This window comes from Trichomycterus rosablanca, chromosome 6 (assembly GCF_030014385.1).
Source record: "Trichomycterus rosablanca isolate fTriRos1 chromosome 6, fTriRos1.hap1, whole genome shotgun sequence".
Taxonomy (NCBI): Eukaryota; Metazoa; Chordata; class Actinopteri; order Siluriformes; family Trichomycteridae; genus Trichomycterus; species Trichomycterus rosablanca.
The window spans coordinates 3,321,401-3,348,875 of record NC_085993.1 but is presented as its reverse complement, the minus strand read 5'-3'; the positions used below and the strand labels follow the sequence as shown (position 1 = coordinate 3,348,875).

Sequence of the window (27,475 nt, the reverse complement as noted above, 5' to 3'; positions counted from 1 at the left end):
ATTACAGTAATTCACTACACAAACCCCCCTGTTGTTTATAAAGCATGACATACACCGATCAGCCATAACATTAAAACCACCTCCTTGTTTCTACACACATTGTCCATTTTATCAGCTCCACTTACCATAAAGAAGGACTTTGTAGTTCTACAATTACTGACTGTAGTCCATCTGTTTCTCTGTATACCTATTTAGCCTGCTTTTACCCTGTTCTTCAATGGTCAGGACCACCACAGAGCAGGTATTATTTAGGTGGTGGATCATTCTCAGCACTGCAGTGACACTGACATGGTGGTGGTGTGTTAGTGTGTGTTGTGTTGTAGTATGGTTGGATCAGACACAGCAGCGCTGCTGGAGTTTTTAAACACCTCACTGTCAGTGCTGGACTGAGAATAGTCCACAGCATCCTATCACCACTGATGAAGCACAACAAACTCAAACAGCAGCAATAGATGAGCGATTGTCTCTGACTTTACATCTACAAGGTGGACCAACTAGGTAGGAGTGGACAGTGAGTGGACACGGTATTTAAAAACTCCAGCAGCACTGCTGTGTCTGATCCACTGATACCAGCACAACACACACTAACACACTAACACACCACCACCATGTCAGTGTTACTGCAGTGCTGAGAATCATCCACCACCTAAATAATACCTGCTCTGTGGTGGTCCTGTGGGGGTCCTGACCATTGAAGAACAACATGAAAGCAGGTTAAAAAGGTATGCATATGAGAAACAGATGGACTACAGTCAGTAATTGTAGAACTACAAAGTGCTTCTATATGGTAAGTGGAGCTAATAAAATGGACAATGAGTGTAGAAACAAGGAGGTGGTTTTAATGTTATGGCTGATCAGTGTAAACCTTCCATCAGACGTCACATGCTGTCATTAATGGTCATAGGTTATGTTATGACAGCTTATTTCATCAACACTGTTGTTGTACCGGACATCATCTGCTCTCACTACTCATGACAGAACGTTTAAACTGATTGATCATACACAGCTTATGATTGTTTATTGATCAGGGGTTTTTATTTAGTAACTGTAACATGATCGATTGAGTGCCGCACAACAAAAAGTATCCTGGGCACCTGGGTTCAGCCATAATCTCGCTGTTGGTGAGGAGCTCCACATGTTCACATGTTCATTAATGTTTTAATATTTTAACTAATTCAGTCTAAAAGGTAAAAAAAAACAAAAAACACAGCATAGACCCCCTTCCCAAAGTATTGGAACTTGTACCGACTTAATTGAAAAACACATCAGACTCAAGAAAAATGCATTACTCAAAGGTATTCATAATACAAATTGAAACCTTTGCCTATCTTACAGCTCTGATAAAAAAGTAACAACACAATCAGCAACCACAGACTGAAGGAATGTTTTAAAACAGGATGAAAGAAACATCGTACAGTGCAGAATAATGAATAATGTGTGATAAAAGAGGAGGGATCCAGCGTACAAATAAAACAATTTACATTCGTCATGATCTGGTTGTATCGAGCAACTTTGCTTTAGTCTTTATCTGTCGTTAGACTGGAGTGATCATGTGACTTGTTTCGTTTGGTGCCGTTTTCATGGTGCCACAGAAGCTCGTCATGAGTCTCGTCTGGCCACAAAAACTCACAGGGACTGGCGTGTCCTCGTGAATGAGGGTTTAAATCAACGAGGCTTCGCGGCTCAGACGTAAAACAGTCGTACTCGGGAGGTGCTGACGTGAAGGTCGTCGTCGTAGAACTTCGTCTCTATTATAACATTTCCACTGCAGAACAGAACCGTAAAAAAACACGTCAATACGTGGAAATATCAGAGGATTAAAAACAGAATTATATATACATACACAATTTATCTGGTCATATATAATTACTCCGTTGTATCGTTCTGCACTGCTGCAGGACCCCAACCCTGACTGATTTATTTATTTATTAGGATTTTAATGTCATGTTTTACACTTTGGTTACATTCATGACAGGAACGGTAGTTACTCATTACACAAGATTCATCAGTTCACAAGTTTATATCGAACACAGTCATGGACAATTCAGTGTCTCCCGGAGGAAAACCCACACAGACACGGGGAGAACATGCAAATTCCACACAGAAAGGACCCAGACCGCCCCGCCTGGGGATCGAACCCTGGACCTTCTTGCTGTGAGGCGACAGTGCTACCCACCGAGCCGGCCTAATAATATGGCAATAATATCCATGCAAAATCCAAATGCGTAACACAAATGCACAAAGTAGCACATGAGTTGGACCCTTGAGCACAGAAAAGAACAAGTAAAGACAAGTAAAACAGGTTTACTACATTTACTCCAATCCACTACAATGTCTGCTTCCAGCTGGTCAATATAATTGAGGGTTTATAACAGTATTGCAGCAATCGGGTAGAAATAATTCAAACCAATGACCGCCATAACAGTAAACACCAGGTGATTAACTCCAGAACAAAACTAAACACTGACTTAGTGAACTGTTATGAGAAAATACAAAGCATAAAGTGTTACATCAATCTTAGAAACATGCGGCCAGGTTAATTGGAGACACTGAATTGCCTTATAAGTGAATGAGTGTGTGTGTGTGTGTGTATGTGTGTGTCTGCCCTGCGATGGACTGGCGTCCCGTCCAGGGTGTTACGGTGTGCCTTGCACCCATTGAAAAAAGCAGGGATAGGCTCCAGCATGAATGAATAAAAGCGAAGGATGAAGGATGATCCTACTGCTCGCCGACTCATGATTATACTGTTCCATGTTCGTGTTTGACCGGTATGTATGACGTATCTTACCTTAACACGTTGGCAGGCATCATCTGTGACTCTGGTGCCGCCTCTATCAACGACTGCCACGTGTTCGTAGAATTCGGGATCACGAAGCCAAATTCAAAGAACCACTCTGACAAGAAAACAAAAGATATAAGAGTGTTAAAAACACAACATGATCAACGTGTTTTACCTCGAGTCCTTTATACATGTTATTTACGGCCCTGCTGATTTGTCAGTGTTGACAGAGGTGGAAAGTAACGAATTACATTTACTCATGTTACTGTAATTGAGTAGTTTTTTTGTGTACTTGTACTTTTTAAAGTAGATTTTACAACCAGTAATTTTACTTTTACTTAAGTATGTTTTGTATTAAGAATTGTAATTTGCTACATTTTTAAATAACATCCGTTACTGAGTAAAATAAAACACTCAAAAATGGCGTCTGGGAAACTGCTGCGATGGAAAATAAACTGGTGCTAAAATAAAGGAGCTGTAATCTAGGTATAGAGGAGGGAGGGAAGGGTGATTTTAAAAGTTTAACATGTTTGGAGTTTGATGTTTCGTTATTTGACAACATAGTCTGATGTCAAAGAACGGCAAAGTTTTGTCTCTTACATCTTGAAGCTTTTCTTTGGGTCATTTAGTGAAAGTCACAACACCTGTAACCTGGACTTGTTTTGAGTTATGAGATTTGCAGTATGGCTGTTGTTTGGTATTTGTTAGTGATAAAAAGAAGGCTGGTCTATAGAATCCACAATTAATGCTAACTTCAGTGGTTATACAGTTTGAAAAAGTTTTATGGGATGGTCTGTACTAAAATGACACATTACATTTTAAAAGTGTTAAAAGTCCCGTTAAATCAAGCATCATGTGAACCCCTTTCTGCCAATTATCACAATATGTTCATGTTTCAAAGCTATTATTGTGATTGCATGATTTTATAGACTGTATACGTAAGACCCCACCTAATTCACGGCAGTGAAAATCACATCACAAACAGTATGCAATTAATATGCAATTTGCTGTGAAATTCAACCCTCACGTTTACTGGTTAATTTGCACTATGAGGCGTCCTAGCAATCCTGCGGCAATTCAGTTAGCAACCATTTAGTCAAGACGTCGAAGTTTAAAGCAGCTAAAAACACGACTGGGGTAACTGCTGGTTGCACCACCCTCACTCTGACTGAGGAGAGCTGCAGACTACCACATACACTCACTATACAACTTGAGTGACTCCCATTCTTAATCCATAGGGTTTAATATGATGTCAGCCCACCCTTTGCAGCTATAACAGCTTCAACTCTTCTGGGAAGGCTTTCCACAAGGTTTAGGAGTGTGTTTATGGGCGACCTCTGCACACTACGCGCCTCAGCATCCGCTGACCTGCCCTGTCATTTTACATGGCTGTCGTTCCCAATGGCTTCCACTTTGTTATAATAGCACTGACGGTCGACTGTGGAATGTTTAGTAGTGAGGAAATTTCATGACTGGACTTGTTGCACAGGTGGCATCACGGTACCACGCTGGAATTCACTGAGCTCCTGAGAGCGACCCGTTCTTTCACTAATGTGTGTAAAAGCAGTCCGCATGCCGAGGTGCTCGGTTTTATACACCTGTGGCCACGGAAGTGATTGGAACACCTGAATTCAATGATTTGGAAGGGTGAGTGAATACTTTTGGCATTATAGTGTATGTACATTTTTACTAGTGATTAAATACTATTCATTTAAATGTAAACATACATATGCTTATACCTGAGACGCTGTGTGTGTGTGTAATGTCTTATGTCACCTTCTAGACACTGTCCTTTAAAAAGAACCTTCTGCTCCAGACGAAACTTCTCCAGCTTTTCTGATGAGGAGAAGTTGAGCTCTCTGGAGACGGCCTTACACTTCAAAATCTTTTTGGGAACCCGAGCTAGAAAAAAACAAACAAACAAAATAAGGAGTAAATTATTCTGGGTAAACTAGAGCTGCTGTGATATTTTAAATATTGGATTTGACTTCAGTATTGAAACGTAATTAAATGTGTGAGTTTTAAAGAGACAGAGTGAAGAAATGTTACTGTAATGTTACAGCATGCATTCATGTAGTAATAAAACTAGCAATCGTGCTATTTTTATTAGTGGTGCAACATTAAGCACTACAACATAAAATAAAATATAATCAATGCATTTTCCATCCAATTTTTCTCCCAATCTAGTCAAATTCTTTGCAACTATAACAGCTTCAACTCTTCTGGGAAGGCTTTCCACAAGGTTGTGGAAAAATGCCATCAAACTCATTAATAACTCAAACTGAACTGTTGTTTAAATGCCACACTGCACTTTATACATGCTGTATAATACTGTTACTGCATCTTACCTTACTTTACTACTTATGCTATTTTTATATTTTCTGTACATATGCAAATTCTGCTGAACATGTACATTTGTACATTGTCCACATATAGTCTCGTCTGTATATTGTATTGTTTGTAAATTGTAGAGAGCCAACAACAGCCGGAAACTAATTCCTTGTGTGTGTAAACATACTCGGCGAATAAAGCTGATTCTGATTTTGCTTCTTCTACTGCTACAGACCCCCACCCACTTACACTCCGGTCTTTTCCCACCCGGCAGACTTTAATGGTCAATTTTGTCTGCTGCAGGTACTGCCAATTATGCCGCTAGGGGGCGCCCAGCTGACCGGTAGCAGAGCTGAGGTTCGAGATCAGGGAGTTCAAAATCCCAGCGCTGGTGTGCTAGCGGATTATAAATATGAAAAACCTTTTGTACAGGGACAAAACATTCAGGCACTGCATTAGTACTTTGTAGTAAAGCCATTGTTGCCAATTACAGCTTCAGGATGTAAGAATTTTGTTCGTTTGGGTTTATCGCAATATCACCAACATACTGGCTATATTTATGGTATAGACAGATATTGAAAGTGTACATCATTATCTGTTCACATCATTTGTTTTTATATCAAGTCTGGCAAAAAAACTCAGATTTTTAATTGAAGGAATCTTCTCGAACAATTCTGTCATGTTCTCAACCCTATAAAAGTCGTCTCTGATGGCTGAAATTCTAGGACATTCTAACAAAATATGTTTAATTGTTAGGGTTGCAGCACATAATGGACAGGTTGGTGCCTGCTCGCCAACCAGGAGGTGTCGGTGGGTGAGGGCAGTATGACCAATTCGGCACCTGGTTATAATTGTCTGGTCTTGCCTTTTTAAGAAGTCTCGGTTGTGTTTCATGCACTTTGTTTTGGGAACTGCTAGACCAGTCTTCTTGCTATTTTACTCTGCAGTAATCTTTGATTTCTGGGTAGGCATCAGTTATTGGAATGTACCTCCAAGCAATCTCTTTGTTTCTCACTTCCTTTGCAAAGCTCTCTGCTTTTTCATTACCTTCTATGCCACTATGACTGGGAATCCCAGGATGTGAGAAATAATTAGATTTTTATCAGTATTGTGGTTTAGTTTCTCCTCTTGGCAAAAAATCTTCAACTGACTTTGATTACAGGTATATAATGATGCTTCCACCACCATACTTCACTGCAGGAATCCCTTCTACCCTTCTTCCTCCAAACATGAAACAGAATGCGAGTGAGTGAGTAGAATAGAACAGAATGTCTTTATTTGTTAAATAGATATACATGTGCCCAAGTACAACTAGATTCTTTCTTCGCATATCCCAGCTTGTTTGGAAGTTGGGGTCAGAGTGCAGGGTCAGCCATTGCACCACGCCCCTGGAGCTTAGAGGGTTAAGGTTATACTATACTATACTATACTATACTATACTATACTATACTATACTATACTATACTATACTATACTATACTATACTATACTATACTATACTATACTATACTATACTATACTATACTATACTATACTATACTATACTATACTATACTATACAAAGGGTCTTTTGATGAAAATTACACAAATTCCCACAGCAAACTTTAAAATATTGTGGAAAGCCATTACTGAAATGTATTTAAGTACTTGTCAGTGGTAACAATGCCTAAACACAGTAAATGCATAATGATTCGTTTGATAATTTGCAGTTATGTAACACTTGATATCGCCGAAAGTAAGTGGACACTAGACCACAAGCTTGTTGGACGTATAATTACAAAACTATGTGCACTCATATGGAGTCAGAATGAATTTCCACAAGATTTTGGAGTGTGTCTATGGAAATTTTGCTTCACGTTAAAAGACCATTTGTAAGCCAGGGATTGCTATCAAACAAAAAGGTCTGGCCTGCAATCTATAGCCATCTATGTTCCCATTCATTCCAAGGGTAATTAACAGGGTTGCAGGGCCAAACAGAGGCTTCATGGCAGAGCTGGGATAGAGGTAAGGTGCTGTTTGCTTGATTGTTTATTGCATGTTTATTCTTGTGCGCAGGCGGTGATTTATATTAGTTAACAGAGTTGTGTAAAAAATCTAAACACGGTTATAACGATGATGTAACAGCAGCACAGATAAGCTGATTCAATCTGCAGCTAAATCCTCTAACTGATTAGGTAAAACCCTCAGATGAACCACTGACCTCAGACTGCAGGGTTTAATGTAAAGATTTGAATATAAAGAGAAAGTTTCATACCTTCATGTTCTACACCAGGAACAGAGAGATCCTCAGTACCCTGCCAGAGGACTTTCCCAGTCTCGGCATCTCTCAGGTTCATCCAGTTTCTACACACTGGTTAAGGGAGTTAAACTCTAAAGGAAAGAAAGCTCTCTATTTACAGAAACTGAAAAATCACCCCATTATTACCATTAGTTTTATTATCCTGGTCAGGCTGACAGTGGGTCCCGTTTCCCCCGGAATCACTGGGCCAATTCATTGCAAGGCTTTGTAAATCAAACCCTGGATTTACAGTCATGCAACACAAGCACCATCATTAGTTTAAAAATATTAAATAATAAATATTATAATAAATATTAAATACCTTACATAAGAAAAAGCGGTAATAATAGTTAGGTGACGCCCAAGGGCTCTGATCAGGGCATCCCACTTACGTTTATTTGAATAAATGATCAGATTTGTCTTTTCATAGCTAAGATAATAACATGAGAATGAAGTTTACACGATCAGCCATAACATTAAAACCACCTCCTGGTTTCTACACTCACTGTCCATTTTATCAGCTCCACTAGTTCTACAATTACTGACTGTAGTACATCTGTTTCTCTACATACTTTTTTAGCCTGTTTTCACCCTGTTCTTCAATGGTCAGGACCACCACAGAGCAGGTATTATTTAGGTGGTGGATCATTCTCAGCACTGCAGTGACACTGACATGGTGGTGGTGTGTTAGTGTGTGTTGTGCTGGTATGAGTGGATCAGACACAGCAGCGCTGCTGGAGTTTTTAAACACCTCACGGTCACTGCTGGACTGAGAATAGTCCACCAACCAAAAATATCCAGCCAACAGCGCCCCGTGGGCAGCGTCCTGTGACCACTGATGAAGGTCTAGAAGATGACCAACTCAAACAGCAGCAATAGATGAGCGATCGTCTCTGACTTTACATCTACAAGGTGGAACAACTAGGTAGGAGCGTCTAATAGAGTGGACGGTGAGTGGACACGGTATTTAAAAACTCCAGCAGCGCTGCTGTGTCTGATCCACTCATACCGTGGCTAGGTGGGTAGCACTCCCACAGTACAAAGACGTGCAAGTGAGGTGAACTGGAGATACAAATTGTCCATGACTGTTTGATATTAAAAACTTGAACTGATGAATCTTGTGTAACCAGAAACTAACATAAATGCACACAGCTTTAAAAGGAACTGGCCCGAGCACAGTGGTACAGAAGCAGATTTAAGTGGTGTGTCAACCCAAGACAAACCAAACAAACCTGCAGAAAACAGGATTTAAATCTCCACTACAATAAAAGACAAAAGAACAATGGCAGTACATGCACTTTAAGTCAGTGACATCTGACCTCTTATGTGAAGACCACCTGTGTGTCTCACTGGCCTCTTTACAGAAGTCACACAAGCACAGTGGGCTGGGTGTCAGCACCAGGCCACAAAACCAAAACCCCCACCCTGGTTACCAACCACCAAAGGACCTACATCTAACAACCACACAATACAAACGAGTGCACGACAAAAAGCTCCAAACAAATCTAATAATCACCACTGGCCTTCTTCAAACAGTCTTGATTGGCTTGGTGGTCACGTACAGCTGACTGAATGTTCCACCACGTTCTAGAGAACATCCTTACTAGAGAAGACTTAATCCTCAGCTCAGTTTAATCCAGTTAAGTGGAAACTTCCTGAGAATCAACGATTAAGTAAGCACTCTCTCTCACTCACTCACTCACTCACTCACTCACTCACTCACTCACTCACTCACTCACTCACTCACTCACTCACTCACTCACTCACTCACTCACTCACTCACTCACTCACTCACTCACTCACTCACTCACTCACTCACTCACTCACTCACTCACTCACTCACTCACTCACTCACTCACTCACTCACTCACTCACTCACTCACTCACTCACTCACTCACTCTCTCTCTCTCTCTCTCTCTCTCTCTCTCTCTCTCTCTCTCTCTCTCTCTCTCTCTCTCTCTCTCTCTCTCTCTCTCTCTCTCACTCACTCACTCACTCACTCACTCATTGTGTGTTTGGTTGCTGACAGGTCCAGTGCCAATCAGAAACAGAGCACATGCCACACAGAGAACATGCCAAACTCTCCGACCGAGATTTGGAGGCTCGTTTCTGTTGCAGTGTGATTGTTACTGTGCACAAAGCAGCGTTCATAAGGGTCATTTAAAATGCTCATGGCAGGTCTTCTCAGTCAACATTAGTGCCTGATACTATACTATACTATACTATACTATACTATACTATACTATACTGTAGTATACTATACTATAGGTCTTTTGATGAAAATGGCACAAATTCCCACAGCAAACTTTAAAATATTGTGGAAAGCCATTATTGAAATGTATTTAAGTACTTGTCAGCGGTAACAATGCCTAAACACAGTAAATGCATAATGATTCGTTTGATAATTTGCAGTTATGTAACACTTGATATCACCGAAAGTAAGTGGACACTAGACCACAAGCTTGTTGGACGTATAATTACAAAACTATGTGCACTCATATGGAGTCAGATCCACCTCACTGTTAACCTTTTCCACAAGATTTTGGAGTGTGTCTAAGGAAATTTAGCTTCACGTCAAAGGACCATTTGAAAGGCCAAAGATTGGTATCAAACAGAAAGGTCTGGCCTGCAATCCACGTTCCCATTCAGTCCAAGGGTAATTAATAGGGTTGCAGGGTTGTCATCACACTGACCGACGTTAAGAATATAAATACAAATGTATACACTTATGGAACTAGTTTCATAAACAGGGCCCCAGCCATGCTGGAACACTTTAAAGCCTTTTTAAATGGGTGCCACAAAGTTAGTAGTAATTACATTTAATTACATTACATGGGTGATTTTTTACACCTTTTAGCAACAGGTGTGGCTGAAACATCTGAAGTCATTTATTACAATGGTGTCCACATACTCTTGGTCAAATATTGTATGTACTAAATCATAAAACCTAAATCCTTAGAGAAGTTAGAGGCCAATTCTTGGAGGCAAGCTGTAGCCTAGTGCAGTGGTTCTCAAACTTTTTCTGTCACGCCCCCCTTTGGAAGATAAAAAACCCCCCCGGCAAAAATAAGTCGTTTAACTTTGTTGAAATAACTTCAAAGATCTTGAATGTTCCTTTCACCTTTATTCCAGTCATTTCTGTTGTACTTTATCAAACCACTTTTTGACATATCACTAAACTGCTCTTTTAATCAGTCTGCTATTTCAATTATAAAAAAATTTAATACATTTTGCAAAAAAGATAAAGTTGAATCTGTGCCAAAAACATGATTTGTGAGAGTTCAGGTCTTATCACTGTATTAGTGGCTGTTTTTCTTTTCATCCCTGTCAAACACCTCTGTATCCACATCCACATTTACCTTCTGTACATCTAGACCAGGGGTGCCCACACTTTCATGGCTTGAGATCTACTGTTTCAGTCTACAGGTCATCACCATCTACTTTTTAAGTTTGGCCTCATCATTTTTCAATAAAGCTTTGAAGCTTTTTAAATGTGCTTCAGTTCCTGTATTGATCTTCAGCATTACAGGGCAAGTGACTGAAAATTCACACTGACCTTATTCTGATGATTTGCTCTGAACGGTGTCAGTCAGGTTTATGTGGTCTGGACAGGAGCTGCTGATACTGATTCTCAAGCAGTTTTTCAGGTGTTCATCAGTAAGGGTGGACCAATATTTACACTTCATCATTTTCATGTGGGAAAAGGTCGATTCACACAAGTAGGTTGATCCGAAAAAGCTGTCAAATATTATGCTATCTAATTATTTTATGGTTACTTTTTTTGGAGTTGTAATTTAAGTGGCTTGTTTCACCTAAGTGCAACATTTTATATGAATGTCAGATAACAAACCGCAAACTAAACAAACAGTGGCCACATTTCATGTCAGTCACGTTGACCTGTTTGAATGAGGCGCGATGTGGTAGATCACGATCGACATATTGGGCACCCCTGACCTAGACTCTGTCAGAATGAATACTTCTAACCTGAAAGCACGGTTTGTTTATTGTACACAGTAAAAAGATTCTGAGTTCAAAACATTGGTTCCCCCCCCCCCCCGTCATGCCCCACACATTGAGAAATGCTGGCCTAGTGGTTAAGGTACTGGACTAGTAACCAGAAGGTCACGGGTTCAAGCCCCACCACTACCAGGTTGCTGCTGTTGGGCCCTTGAGCAAGGCCCTTAACCCTTAATTGCTCAAACTGTATACTGTAACAGTAATGTAAGTCGCTTTGTGCTAAATGCCGAAAATGTAAAGTTGTGCAGTAATTTTCATTTACAGTAGTGATGCTGTACAGATCTCATTTCAGAACCAGAGACTGGAGCACAGATTTACATCACAGTTAGGTGTGCAGGTGATGCTCGATTTTTTTATGCTAAAACTTTACAATTTCATTTAGTCAACTGCTTTGTCCTGGCCAGGGTTGCGGTGGGTCCGGTTTTCCTGGGTGAAAGGCACGAATACCCTGGACAGCACACCGGTCCATCGCAGGGCTACGGCCATCATGTCTGTGTAAACGTCCAGACATGGGATTCAAACGTGTGATTCGTAGTGGTGGGCTACCGTTACAGACCGTAAACATTACAACAGACACTCACTCACTCACTTTCTTAACCGCTTTTCCAATCAGGGTTACGGTTGGGGGGGTGGAGCTTATGCCAGCTTTTCAATGGGCACAAGGCACACAGTAACACCCTGTGCTATATTTACTGTCTTATAACAATAGATGTTTGGATTTATAGGCGATTCTGCACATAAACTTCTATTCTCAGTACAGAGTAAAATGTTGAAACTATTTATCCTGGTTTTCACAAGTATTACAGCTGTTACAGCTGTAGGTCGATTAGAAAAAGGCTAATCTGCAGTTTTAACTGGGTAGCTGTTCTGTTAATGGCTGGGACCATCGTGTTCGAGATTAGCGCTGGTGGTGACAGGTGTCTATGGGATCACACCTACCGAGGAGAGCAGCGCTGCACAGCGAGCGTCGCATGGGATAGCGCCTTCGACTTACAAACAATGACACAGTCTGGCTAATTAGTCCCCGATGATGCTGCTTTCACGGAAGTTACATACATTTTTTAAAAGTCACCCGCTGTCTTAAATCTCTGCCTTTCCCTGTCTGTTAGCCATTCCTCGAATCATTTAGGCAAGGAAAACGCCACAACGCTTTCACACAATCAGTCGTGAATCTAATAAATGACTTAATTTTCATAGCCACGGTTTCATAGCCAGCCAGCATTTCGACATTGAGATAGCCAGCATATTGACTTCTTTGTAAATCCTTAACATGTGCACAGAGACACAGATTATCCATTCATTAGAATCATCAGGACAGTTAGTTTATCGCAGTGAGCAAACTGCGGTCCTCACTTGTGCCCGTGTGCATCCTGGTGCTTCTCTAAGGAAAAGCTACTGGGTACACAGAATCCATCCCCGGGGTTTATGGTTAGAGAAACAAAGCCACACAACACTACTGTGCCGTCATACAGCAAACAAAAACACCGTACGCATTCGTGTGATCTGTGTTTGCTGGTAATGAGCTGGTAGCAGGTCTGGCTGACACAATGTTGACTAACTGCAAGTACCGGAGATGATCAGGATTCACCGGAGTATAGAATAACATTAAAACCACCTCCTTGTTTCTACACTCACTGTCCATGTTATCAGCTCCACTTACCATATAGAAGCACTTTGTAGTTCTACAATTACTGACTGTAGTCCATCTGTTTCTCTGCATGCTTTGTTAGCCTCCTTTCATGCTGTTCTTCAATGGTCAGGACCCCCACAGGACCACCACAGAGCAGGTATTATTTAGGTGGTGGATCATTCTCAGCACTGCAGTGACACTGACATGGTGCTGGTGTGTTAGTGTGTGTTGTGCTGGTATGAGTTTTTAAACACCGTGTCCACTCACTGTCCACTCTATTAGACACTCCTACCTAGTCGGTCCACCTTGTAGATGTAAAGTCAGAGACGATCGCTCATCTATTGCTGCTGTTTGAGTCGGTCATCTTCTAGACCTTCATCGGTGGTCACGGGACGCTGCCCACGGGGCGCTGTTGGCTGGATGTTTTTGGTTGGTGGACTATTCTCAGTCCAGCAGTGACCGTGAGGTGTTTAAAAACTCCAGCAGCGCTGCTGTGTCTGATCCACTCATACCAGCACAACACACACTAACACACCACCACCATGACAGTGTCACTGCAGTACTGAGAATCATCCACCACCTAAATAATACCTGCTCTGTGGTGGTCCTGTGGGGGTCCTGACCATTAAAGAACAGGGTGAAAGGGGGTAACAAAGTATGTAGAAAAAGAGATGGACTACAGTCAGTAATTGTAGAACTACAAAGCACTTCTATATGGTAAGTGGAGTTGATAAAATGGACAGTGAGTGTAGAAACAAGGAGGTGGTTTTAATGTTATGGCTGATCGGTGTATACAGGTGATAGACACAATAACAGAAACGTCACATCCAATCTAATTAAACAACACAGAAGCAACTTGGCTGACAAAACTCTAAAAGTAAGAACAATCAGTTTCTCGTGTGAGGAACATAAGGTAATAAATCCCTGACCCTGCAGTAAAGGATTTAGGAATTACCAGCCTGTAAGATGCACTCTTAACCTCAATAAGGTCACACACACACACACACACACACACACACACACACACACACACACACACACACTGCTGTTCTCAACAAGGGGAAACTATTCTAATAAAACGCAAAGCCACATCTACAACGTCAATGCAAGTGTAATGCTTCTTATCCATGCTTCAAATATTCATCAGAACCTTTATAATAATTGAGGCAATTTCATGAGCAGTATCAGCAGTATCTTAGGGTTATGTAATGAAGCAGCAGTTTTTAACCCTGATAATGCACTGGTTCCAGGAACCAAAAATTAAATAAGTAAATAAAAATCAGTCTTTATTCTGTATATAAAAAATGCTATGAAAACAAAAGAGAGAGCGTTTTGACTGACCCAGTGCTCATGTTCTTACAGTATCCAAGTAGAATCTGCAAGAAAGGCAAAACCTCTAAAATGTATAAGTGACGAGCAGTATGGAAACTTAAATGTTATGATTATGTAAATAAAGTTCAGTTCTTTAAAGCATAAGTCAATCAAGTATCGTCCCTGATACAGATCCTAACATAGAATCCAGACATCCCATAAAATCCAACATTAATTAAAAGTGTTGCAGCTATATTACACAATGACATTAACCTTTTAGTCAACTAGTAACCTCCCAGGTGGGTCTTGTTATGCCAATAGTTGCATCAATGTTACACCTCAAGCTGGATGCAAAGCAATCGAACAACTGCACAATTACCCAACGCAAGTACATAACTACTGACAGTGCAGGGGGTGCAATCACACTGGGGCTCATGGGGATTCAGTCCATTAAGATCCTTATTACGCACCTCATAATCATACTTATACATGGATCATGAGTGGATGTACTACTGAAAATGCATTTTTTACCAAACAAACTCTCCATTAAGCTTTAAAAAGCCACGATGTTCCCATTTTTAATCCATTAAGACTCCTTTCATTTATTTGCAGTGGACACACTAGCTACTTCACTGCATTATGTCCATAAAAAGATAAAAATATTACTATAGAACAAATGAGTCATTTAAACTAACCACTGCATCCTGATCAGGGTAGCAGTGAACCACAAACCACACGAAACAACCTCGTTTTTTTAACTACTGTGCTGTGCAGCACCGAACCCACCAGCTGCACCATCGATCCACCCCATCTAACAAAAATGTCAGCTGCATCTGTAAAATAAACTTGGCCAATATAATAAAGTATACCATCTGACGGTAAACAAAGTGACAAAGCATGCATCAGTTGGGATTATGTTATACTGTCTACACTGTAGAATAGACTGATCATTAGACTCATGTTATATGCGGTTACAAATGAGGTGCAAGTCTGGCAGAATTGCTTTGTATATAAAACTCATCTGAAAGACAGACTAGTGGAGGACAGACTTCATTCATACAGGGTATTCAGAACATATACAGAACACGAACAGACACACACCGTCCATAAAGTCTGGACACATAGACAAAATGCATATTTTCAATACAATTCAATATATTTTTTAACAAAATTCTAATTTCATCAGAATATTAATCAATAATATCTTCAACGTGTTTCCACTATTTGTGATGCAGTATGTATGTGTGCATTTAAGTAAACATACAGTTAGTTACAGTTAGTTAGTAGTGTAGTGATATTTCCTATGTGTCCCTATACTTTAGGGACACTGTGTGTGTGTGTGTGTATAAAATACACTACTCGAGCATATGCTGGGTTAAAGTAAATGATATTTAGGACATATGGCTAAGATTTATGATCAAGTTTGAGCTTTTTTGCTTGCTTTTCAGTAAATAAAAATGACAAACAGATACCTAGCACTGTCTAAAGTCGAAATAAATCTGGAATTATGTTGTGTTCAACTGTTTAAGCTATAATAAACAAAAAAAAAGCAGCACAAAACGACTGTTATGATGTTTATATGTTATTATAACGTTATATGACAACCAAACACTACCCAAGTTGAATATTTAATTAACCACTGTAGTAAGATCGCTAGGCTCACTAAAACAGACAATGCACCAGCTAAATGTCTTACACAGCCATAAATAAATGGTACAGTTAATCAAATGTTTGGCTATCTAATCCACAATTTACTATGCTCAGTTACCATCTTAGCTAACTGGTACCGTTAACTGATACAGGCTGCATCCCAAATGCATCACACTCAAGCGCTTAGTGCCCTAGTGATCATTCATTAACGCCTTTACTACTTACCCTACGTAGTGCACTCTAACAACAAAATAGCTGTATTTAAGATACGGCCGCTGTATGTACGCCAAGTTTAAAGGATACAGTTTAAAGCCCTTCAGAATCTCCTTCGCTCGGTCTTCGTCCGAAGACATGGTTTCGAAGAGCGTTTCTGTGAACGAATGATAAACAACTAACCAAATATTCAGCGGAATCGATTGGAAATAAGATGCAAATGTAGGTTTATCCACTTGCTATCTCAAAATGCGTTCATCTTAACACAGACTTCAACGCTCTACTCAACGTAAATAAATGTACCCTTTAAGATTGACAGCTAAGCCCTCCAATGATCCTGGAAGACTTGATGAAAATTGACCAATCAGAGTGAAGAGGCGGGTCTTAAGGCGGAGTTTAGCTGACAGGGGACGCGTCACCGATGGCAACTGCTGGAAAGGGCCTCAGGATGCAAGCTACGGTACCTCAAACAGGACAAACTCCAGGTCATTCTCCTACTACAACAAATGGCCTATTAGTTCAGAGCACATGAGGCAAAAGAACACAGCACACAAAATGTGTCTACAGCACACAAAATTAAAACCTCAATTGATATAAAGAACTAGAAAAGGTGGCACAGCGGTAAAGTACGCTAGTGCACCAGAGTTGGGGTTCTGAATGCATCGCATCGAATCTCGACTCCTCCTCTCCGACTAGGTTGGGTGGCAGCATGAACAACGATTGAGGGTAGAGAGTCGGATCATAGGTCCTCATAACTGATACAACTGGCGCCTGCACAGGGCTGAGGAATAATGCTGATGGGGGTGTGACCCTCCGTGCACAGCGTCCATTAGTGTATGAACTCGACTCGTGCAGGTGAAAAATGCAGTCTGTACTGACTGTGCGTACCGGAGGGGGCGCAAGTCAGTTGAGAGGCGTCCTCAGTCAGCGGTGAAGGGTCGAACCAGTATAGAGGACGCAATCGGGGTAATTGGACACGACTAGATTAGGGGAGAAAAATTGGGGGGGAAAAAGTGGGAAAAAATATAAATAATAATAAAAAAAAAGCATGAAATTCGTCCTTCCTGCTCTTCCAAATGAAAGGGTGGTGAGCCGACCACTCACAGCTGTACGTTGTATTTCGTCTTGGCCTGTTGACAGCGTGAACGGTTGTTAAAACTGTAATTAACAAGCATTTCAGGGCTGGACGTTCCACAAGTAGTGGACATCCTCACGGAAAGTGGCGGCTTTAAACCAGTGAAATATGAATCATTTCTTTTGACATGTTCACAAGCCAATTACAGACAAATTCATTATGATCGTTAGATGCTTCCAAAGGAGGACAAATACGTGTCCACCAGGCATTCTGCATTGACAGACAGATCAAAAACCGATCTGTCCACCCTAAAACCAAACGCATGGACACCCTGGTCACACCTCTCAGACTTATACTGTATATACAATAGGTTTCTGTATCTAAAAATTATATCCTGCATTCAAACTTGTCCTATTTATTTTGGTGTCACTTAATGTTGTTCTTTTTTCTTTTGTTAATTTTTACTTTTATATTTGAAAATGTACAATATAAAAGTTTTTTTTTTATCTATACCTTTATACTGTATAATACATTTAAGCCTAGGACAGTTGTTCTCAAACTGTAGTATGAGTACCATTGCTAGTATACAAAGTACCCCAGATGTTATACAAGAAAAACTACACATGAACTATGCATGCACAGAAAAGAAACGTTTTATATGAATGTGAATGTTTACTACTGCCTGTGCCTCTGTATGGCCTCCCTACATTGGCTCCCCCCATGAAATACAGGGTCTTTGTATTTAAGGCACTCCACGGTATGGCCCCACTGTACATCAGTGACATGTTATGTCCCTATAAGACACAAAGGACACTCCGATCTTCAAACAAATCTTTACTAAGTGTACCTCAGTCTCCACCAGGTGATTCTTTTACTCCCGCAATTTTTTTTAATTTTTTTTTTGCTGTATATTTCATATTTATGAATGTATCTGTCTGTCTGTCTGTCTGTCTGTCTGTCTGTCTGTCTGTCTGTCTATCTATCTATCTATCTATCTATCTATCTATCTATCTATCTATCTCCGTTCGTCCGTCCGTCCGTCCATCCATCTAGCCTACCACTGCTTTACAATTCTAACAGTGCTGTCAGTCAGCCATGCTACAACACAGGCATTATTAACTAACTTTTTCTTTTGGCAGTTTTGTATACAGTGGAACATAAATTGATTACAAAAACAAATATGTTAATTAAATACATATTAATTACAGATTGTAACAATGAAGCATTTATGACAAACGGGAGTAGCTGAGTAGTTAGCATTAGCATTAGCTTTGATTCATTTTAATACATTTCCATTTCCATTTTCGGCATTTAGCAGACGCTCTTATCCAGAGCGACTTACGGAAGTGCTTCCATAGCAAACGTTACCATACTCTAGTTTAAGTAGACAACAGTTCAAGAACACAAGTCTGCTAAAACATGTTAGAACCAATTTTTTTTTTTTTTGCAAGAAATGAATAAGTATTAGTAAGTAGGTACAAGTCAGATTAAGAGTTTAGTAAAGAGGTGATGAAGGTTTTTAATCGTTTTTTAAAGACAGCGAGTAACTCAGAGGTTCGGACAGACAGAGTTAGTTTGTTCCACCACTTGGGTGCCAGTACAGAGAAGAGCCTTGATGCTCGTCTTCCTTGAGTCCTGGGTGGAGGATCAAGTCGTGGAGGATCAAGTCGAGCGAGACTAGTGGCTCGGAGGTTGCGCGGTACGGAGCGGGGTTTTATTAGACCACGAAGGTAGCTTGGGGCTGGTCCATTTTTGGCTTTGTAGGCAACACAAATTGTGCATCACACCCACAGTATCTGTATCACACACACACAAAAATACTTATAAAAGTTAGTGTGAGCTAGTCTGAAAAGTATGATTAAAGTATTTTCATCCATGATATTGTATGATATGAACACAGTGACGTAATTCGCCATTTTTACAGTCAATTTTAACTGCAAAAATATCGTTTCCGTTTAAAACAAAGTACTTTGTTAATCTATTAATCTATTAAAAATTGAACCTGTGCCCATGTACCTGTATTTACACAGTGTGTCCACATTAGGGCACTACAACACAAAAAAAGACACTTGGATCACGTCATGATTTGATCTGAGAGATACTAGAGATATTAGTTGATGACCAAATCATTGTCTATTTTTTATCATGGTAAGGTGTGTTTTTGTTTAACGCTTCAACACATAACTGCGCTTTTACAAATTTTATAAGGCAAAACTGATGCCAGATCATTTATGAGGTCCTGGGTTCGGTCCCCAGGTGGGGCGGTCCGGGTTCTTTCTGTGTGGAGTTTGCATGTTCTCCCCGTGTCTGTGTGGGTTTCCTCTGGAAGCTCCGGTTTCCTCCCACAGTCCAAAGATGTGCAAGTGAGGTGAATTGGAAATACAAAATTGTCCACGACAGTGTTTGATATAACCTTGAGAAGTGATGAACCTTGTGTAAAGAATAACTACCGTTCCTGTCATGAATGTAACCAAAGTGTAAAACATGACGTTAAAATCCTAATAAACAAACAAACGATAAATCAGACAGTACAGGACATTTGGTTTAGTGTAGGTGGCAAAATGTATAGTAGTTACAAAAACCCATCCCATAACAATGTGACCTTGCACAAAAAACTGTCAAGTGATTATCATTGACAGTATTCATTCACTCACCAGGGCTCCTTAATGGGCCTCGGCCCCTTGGATAAAAAACCACTGACCTAAAGCATACAGCCAAACCAACACTGAAGTGGCTTTGGGGATAAACCTGAAGATCTATCCAGTCTCACAAAGCTTAATAGAATCAGCCATAAAAAAATAGGATAAACTGCCTGGATCTAGTTGTGCAAAGCGTGTAGAGACGCATCTAAAAGCCTGCAGCTACCAAAGCATCTACAAATGAGTAAATAAAGGGTATGTATACTTTTGTGAATATAAGATTTTAGTTTTTGATTTTTAATATTTTTTACTTTAACCATATGGGTGATTATGTTTAAATTAATTTATAAAAATGTCAATTAAACATGTTGAAAATGTAAAAGCTCTGAGTACTTACATTTTTAGCATTTAGCAGATGCTTTTATCCAATTGACTTACAGGACTGTGACAGTATACAGTCTAAGCAATTGAGGGTTAAGGGCCTTGCTCAAGGGCCCAACAGTGACAGTCTGGCAGTAATGGTGCTTGAACCAGCGACTTTTTGATTACTAGTCCAGTACCTTAAGCACTAGACTACAACTGCCTTTACTTAAGTACTTAGTATAAATTAGATATTATTCTTTTAGAGAACATAAATTAAAGCAAATTAATTAAGTGGTTTCATTGTTATTAGTAGTAAATTATTTGGTGCTCTTGCAGCCAACTTAGGAACATTTTTACACCAGAACCAAACAATGAAATTTGATTGCTAACATTTATCTATTCACAGAGATTGTTTAAAAAAAAATTTCTAAAAAATAAAAGTAATGCCCTTGCAGCCCGGTGCTGATTATTGGAGTGGTAAGTCACTGTGACCTGTCTCAGTCAAAGTAGTCTTGTGGCTCTTCTGCAAAACTTTTAATGATTTTACAACAAATCCTCTGATTAGCCTCTGTAGCTGCTGCACACTAATGGATTCAAGTTCTTTCTTTCTTTTATGTACTTTAAGTGAGAGGGGATTAATTAGAAAAAAGTTCTATTTTTATTTTTGATTGACAAAAAAGTTTAAGTATTAATGTGGTAGCTTTATAAAACAGGGCGGTTTTTCTGGGATGTACCAAATAACATTAGCAGAGATTTTAACTCATTAGCAGGGCAGTAATGTAAGACAGTGGTAGCCTAGTGGATTGAGCTTTGGGCTATTAATTAAAAGGTTGAGAGTTTGAATCCCAGCTCTGCCATGCAGCCACTGTTGGCACTGTTGGGCCCTTGAGAAAGGCTCTTAAACCTCTCGGCTCCAGGGGCACCGACCCCAGCTTTCGAACGAATAAAGGCATTCTATTCTATTCTAAAAAGATGCAGTGACTTGTTTTTGTTCTTAAAGATGTAAAACATTAGGACATCATGTGTGTAAATTAGAAATACATAGCAACCCATCTACACTCATTGTCCATTTTATCAGCTCCACTTACCTTATAGAAGCACTTTGTAGTTCTACAATTACTGACTGTAGTCCACCTGTTTCTCTGCATACTTTGTTAACCTGCTTTCACCCTGTTCTTCAATGGTCAGGACCCCCAGAGGACCCCCACAGAGCAGGTATTATTTAGGTGGTGGATAATTCTCAGCACTGCAGTGACACTGACATGGTGGTGGTGTGTTAGTGTGTGTTGTGCCGGTATGAGTGGATCAGACACAGCAGCGCTGCTGGAGGTTTTAAATACTGTGTCCACTCACTGTCCACTCTATTAGACACTCCTACCTAGTTGGTCCATCTTGTAGATGTAAAGTCAGAGACGATCGCTCATCTATTGCTGCTGTTTGAGTCGGTCATCTTCTAGACCTTCAGCGGTGGTCACAGGACGCTGCCCACGGGGCGCTGTTGGCTGGATATATTTGGTTGGTGGACTATTCTCAGTCCAGCAGTGACAGTGAGGTGATTAAAAACTCCAGCAGCGCTGCTGTGTCTGATCCGCTCATACCAGCACAACACACACTAACACACCACCGCCATGTCAGTGTCACTGCAGTGCTGAGAATCATCCACCACCTAAATAATACCTGCTCTGTGGTGGTCCTGTGGGGTCCTGACCATTGAAGAACAGGGTGAAAGCAGGCTAAAAAAGTATGTATAGAAATAAATGAACTACAATGGACAGTGATGTTATGATGTTATGCCTGATTATGTTAAGCAACGCTCTGGGAGAGAAAGTACAGAAACAAAAGTTATAAAATGCTTCTGATGTTCGAGCCTGGGGGTAACATCAGGTGTACATCAGGTGTATAAAAGACCTTCAAACCTTTAGGGAAGAATATGAGCTGTCAGAAGTAAGAAAGTGTCAGATGCATCACACTGTCAGCTATATAAAACTTTAATAAGAAATAGCCAGAGTTCCAGTCTTACACTGTGTTTAATATCACCTTATTGTGTTCAGGAAACGCTCTTAGTCAAAATGTATTTGGACAGTCAGGATAATATTGCTTAATGCATGATTTAGTATTTTTATATAAGAAATAATTCACTTCTGTTTAGTCTGATGCAATGGCGGAATGATGGCTCTGTGGATATACGGAGCGGTCCTGGTCCTTTCTGTGTGGCGTTTGTATGCTCTCCTTGTGTCTGTGTGGGCTTCCACCAGGAGGTGGAAACACACACAATGGGTCTAAAGACATGCAAAGACCGTTGTCCTGTGATGGACTGCTGACCTGTCCAGGATGTTCCCTGCCTGTCACCCGGTGAATCAGACCCACCGCAACCCTGATTAGAATAAAGTGGTGGTAAAACAGACAATAAATAAATGAATGAGTAGTACAAAGCAATAAACTAGACATCTATTTAGCTGGCAGCTCGGCCAAACAGTCTGCACACTCAGTTGGAGTCTAATTCTCCCAGCAAAGACTCTTTCTCTATTGGGGACAGGTCAGGACTGCAGGCAGGCCAGTCCAGTACCCGTACACTCTTCTTGGGTACTTTGCTTATCAGAGACTCAGCCTTTCCTGGATGCTGCTTTTGTACCAAACCATGATTACAATCACCTGTTTGGAATCACATCATTATTTAGTTTTTTCACCTCATTACTCGTCCTAAATTGACCCCGTCCCAACTTTTTTTTGGAATGGGGTGCAGGCCTGAAATGCAGGAATGGATGTTTATTAATAAATGAAATGAAGTTGCGCAGATAAACCTTAAATATCTCAGGTTCATCCTGTCTGACATCAAATAAAAGTCAACGTAAATGTAAGGAACTCTGTGTTTTTATTTTGTTTGCATTTTCCATACTGTCCCAACTTTTCTGATTTGGGGTTGTATATGAAATCTCATTGGTGTGTATTTGAGGAGACTGAGAGACTTAGAGGAACAAATATTAAAGACGAATTGCTCTGTTCAGGCCCCAGTTTAGCTCTCGAATCCACTATTCAGAACCCTGACCAATGTGGTGCTCTAGGCTAAATTTTGGCTGGTGCTCCTTACATCATTCATTTTAAATCATTGTGCCAGGGGCACGGCTCTGCCACTGTAGTTTAGTTTTCTTCTAAAATCGACGTTGTGCATTTAAGTGTCTACCAGCGAGGAGCCTAACATCTGTTCTGGTCTTTAACTGAGAAAGTACAGGTGTATCACTCTAACAACATTATGTATTAGGGTGATGTATGCAGGACACAATGTTGAACTCAAGATAAGTCATCATATGCCCCCATAAATAAATAAAAATATACTGTATTTATTGGAATAAATAAGCCTGGCTTTGTATCTTCTGGTGTGTGTTCAGGGCAGCCAGTAAAAACATCAGATAAATCACAAGCTGCATTTTGTCTTCTGTCCCAAAACACCATCAGTGCAGATCATTTCTAAAACGCAGAAAAACAAAGGAAATTAGGGCATGAGACACAAATCCCATCAGTCACTGCTAAATTAAAATATTCGAGCCCAGCAGTTGTTTCTACTGCAATTATTTTCATTTAACAACAACTCTAATCCCCTGTGTTACATGAGAGAACATATTATTATATTATTATTATTATAAGAATCTATTCTTATATATATATATATATACTGTATATATATACACCGATCAGCCATAACATTAAAACCACCTCCTTGTTTCTACACTCACTGTCCATTTTCTCAGCTCCACTTACCATATAGAAGCACTTTGTAGTTCTACAATTACTGACTGTAGTCCACCTGTTTCCCTGCATGCTTTGTTATGCTGTTCTTCAATGGTCAGGACCCCACAGGACCACCACAGAGCAGGTATTATTTAGGTGGTGGATCATTCTCAGCACTGCAGTGACACTGACATGGTGGTGGTGTGTTAGTGTGTGTTGTGTTGTAGTATGGTTGGATCAGACACAGCAGCGCTGCTGGAGTTTTTAAACGCCTCACTGTCACTGCTGGACTGAGAACAGTCCACCAACTAAAATGATATCCAGCCAACAGCGCCCCGTGGGCAGCGTCCTGTGACCGCCGATGAAGGTCTAGAAGATGACCGACTCAAACAGCAGCAATAGATGAGCGATCGTCTCTGACTTTACATCTACAAGGTGGACCAACCAGGAGGACCACAAAACTTAACGTGACTTATTGTAGGAAAACAGCGAGTGAGGAATGTGATTAGTGGAGGAACTTATGAGCAGTAATAATGAAGAGAAGTTTAGTGCTCCTGTCTCCTTCTTTTACTACATTAAACCCCGTTAAGCTTTATTTTGAACCAGAAGCGTTTTAGACTCTGGGAGAAGCTGATTCTGATTCTCACAATGTCTCAGAAGCTCGAGCTGTAACACAAGTTTAAAAGTGAAACAGGGAGGAAAATCCAGATGAACACAGATACACGTGGAGCTGTAACCCTGGATCTGATGCTTATTCCACACTAATGCAGATTCAGCTCATATTCACACCTTGATGACGTTTTACTGCACCCCTAAGCCGAGCGTTGAACAAAGCAACTGTTCATTGTTAATTTGAAAATAAATAAATACAAACATGTTGAGTTTAAGGTAAATTTAGTTTGAGGGTGCAAAATCCTCAACAAAGGGCATTGAGTTTCAAAGATTTTGAGTTTAAGGGACGTCGAGTTACAAGGTACCGCCGTATTGCTATAATTTCTGTCTTATAATTAAGTTCATTCAACAATTTACTTTATTCTGTTCATTCACAGTGCGGCACGGTGGCTAAGTGGGTAGCACTGTTGCCTCACAGCAAGAAGGTCCTGGGTTCGATCCCCAGATGGGGCGGTCCAGGTCCTTCCTGTGTGGAGTTTGCATGTTCTCCCTGTGTGTGCGTGGGTTTCCACCCACAGTCTAAAAACATGCAGTCAGGGTTATTGGAGACACTGAATTGCCCTGTAAGTAAATGGGTGTGTGTGTGTGTTTATGTGTATGTGTGTGTGACCTGCGATGAACTGGCGTCCTGTCCAGGGTGTTACTGTGTGCCTTGCGCCCATTGAAAAGCTGGGATAGGCTCCAGCACCACCTGGGACCCTAATTGGATAAGCAGATAAGAAAATGAATGAATGAATGTTCAGTCACAGGCTGGGCACGGGTACCTGCGCCCCCTTTATTGTCTGCTATGTGGATTTTAGGATGTTCCTTCAGGGTTCACGTCCTTCCACTCCCCAAAAAAGTTGGACTGGGTGCTGAAAATGGCATAATGATGAAAGTGTAATTAAACAGTGTGTGTGTGTGTGTGTGTGTGTGTGTGACGCTTCGCTAACTCTGCAAAAGTTTCTAACTCCAGCACACATTTCTGTTTCCAATTTATGTCAGAGCCGTAATTACCCAAATACCTCTTCATTATTAAACTCTCTCTGTAGCAGTCAGGCAAGATCCCAAAATTACCCCAGACATTATTCGGGATGGAGCCGAACAGGTAATAATAATGAGTGTGTGTGTGTGTGTGTGTGTGTGTGTGTGTGTGTGTTGGGGGGGGGGGGGGTGTCGGTTATGCAGTATGCAGCTAAATGATGAGGAAGCAGGAAAGTGAGAAATGAAGTAAAGCTCATTAAAAGTGGGTGTTGCAGCTGGATGATAAGCGGACTGTGACGGCTCTATTAGACAGCTCGTTACCTGGAGTTAGAAAGCAGCACAGACGAGGGACTGGAACCGCAGATCCAGTCAAAGAAAGAGAAGTCAAGGAAGTGGGGAGGTCCGACATCCTGGAAAACACTTTTACTGAGCTGAACTGACTCGACATTATATACTGTATATACAGGGGTTGGACAATGAAACTGAAACACCTGTCATTTTAGTGTGGGAGGTTTCATGGCTAAATTGGTGAAGGTTCAATTAGCAGGGTAAGAGCACAGTTTTGCTCAAAATATTGCAATGCACACAACATTATGGGTGACATACCAGAGTTCAAAAGAGGACAAATTGTTGGTGCACGTCTTGCTGGCGCATCTGTGACCAAGACAGCAAGTCTTTGTGATGTATCAAGAGCCACGGTATCCAGGGTAATGTCAGCATACCACCAAGAAGGACAAACCACATCCAACAGGATTAACTGTGGACGCAAGAGGAAGCTGTCTGAAAGGGATGTTCGGGTGCTAACCCGGATTGTATCCAAAAAACATAAAACCACGGCTGCCCAAATCACGGCAGAATTAAATGTGCACCTCAACTCTCCTGTTTCCACCAGAACTGTCCGTCGGGAGCTCCACAGGGTCGATATACACGGCCGGGCTGCTATAGCCAAACCTTTGGTCACTCGTGCCAATGCCAAACGTCGGTTTCAATGGTGCAAGGAGCGCAAATCTTGGGCTGTGGACAATGTGAAACATGTATTGTTCTCTGATGAGTCCACCTTTACTGTTTTCCCCACATCCGGGAGAGTTACGGTGTGGAGAAGCCCCAAAGAAGCGTACCACCCAGACTGTTCCATGCCCAGAGTGAAGCATGGGGGTGGATCAGTGATGGTTTGGGCTGCCATATCATGGCATTCCCTTGGCCCAATACTTGTGCTAGATGGGCGCGTCACTGCCAAGGACTACCGAACCATTCTGGAGGACCATGTGCATCCAATGGCGGTGCCGTGTATCAGGATGACAATGCACCAATACACACAGCAAGACTGGTGAAAGATTAATTTGATGAACATGAAAGTGAAGTTGAACATCTCCCATGGCCTGCACAGTCACCAGATCTAAATATTATTGAGCCACTTTGGGGTGTTTTGGAGAAGCGAGTCAGGAAACGTTTTCCTCCACCAGCATCACGTAGTGACCTGGCCACTATCCTGCAAGAAGAATGGCTTAAAATCCCTCTGACCACTGTGCAGGACTTGTATATGTCATTTCCAAGACGAATTGACGCTGTATTGGCCGCAAAAGGAGGCCCTACACCATACTAATAAATTATTGTGGTCTAAAACCAGGTGTTTCAGTTTCATTGTCCAACCCCTGTATATACAGTATATATATATATATATATATACACCGATCAGCCATAACATTAAAACCACCTCCTTGTTTCTACACTCACTGTCCATTTTATCAGCTCCTCTTACCATATAGAAGCACTTTGTAGTTCTACAATTACTGACTGTAGTCCATCTGTTACTCTACATACTTTGTT

The 27,475-nt window shown here is 40.8% G+C and overlaps 2 protein-coding genes across 2 annotated transcripts in view; both read right to left on the bottom strand.

The window, feature by feature from the left end:
• Positions 1 to 27,475, bottom strand: part of LOC134316703 (zinc finger protein ZFP2-like) — a 445,247-nt gene that overhangs the window by 179,308 nt on the left and 238,464 nt on the right. The window lies entirely within an intron of this gene.
• On the bottom strand, positions 1,014 to 16,483 carry pde6d (phosphodiesterase 6D, cGMP-specific, rod, delta). Its single transcript, XM_062997275.1, has 5 exons — positions 16,301 to 16,483; positions 7,365 to 7,453; positions 4,556 to 4,681; positions 2,789 to 2,894; positions 1,014 to 1,765 (listed from the first exon to the last, which is right to left on the bottom strand). Exons 1-5 carry the CDS (start codon positions 16,348 to 16,350, stop codon positions 1,684 to 1,686), a joined length of 453 nt encoding a protein of 150 aa, XP_062853345.1. The 5' UTR covers positions 16,351 to 16,483; the 3' UTR covers positions 1,014 to 1,683.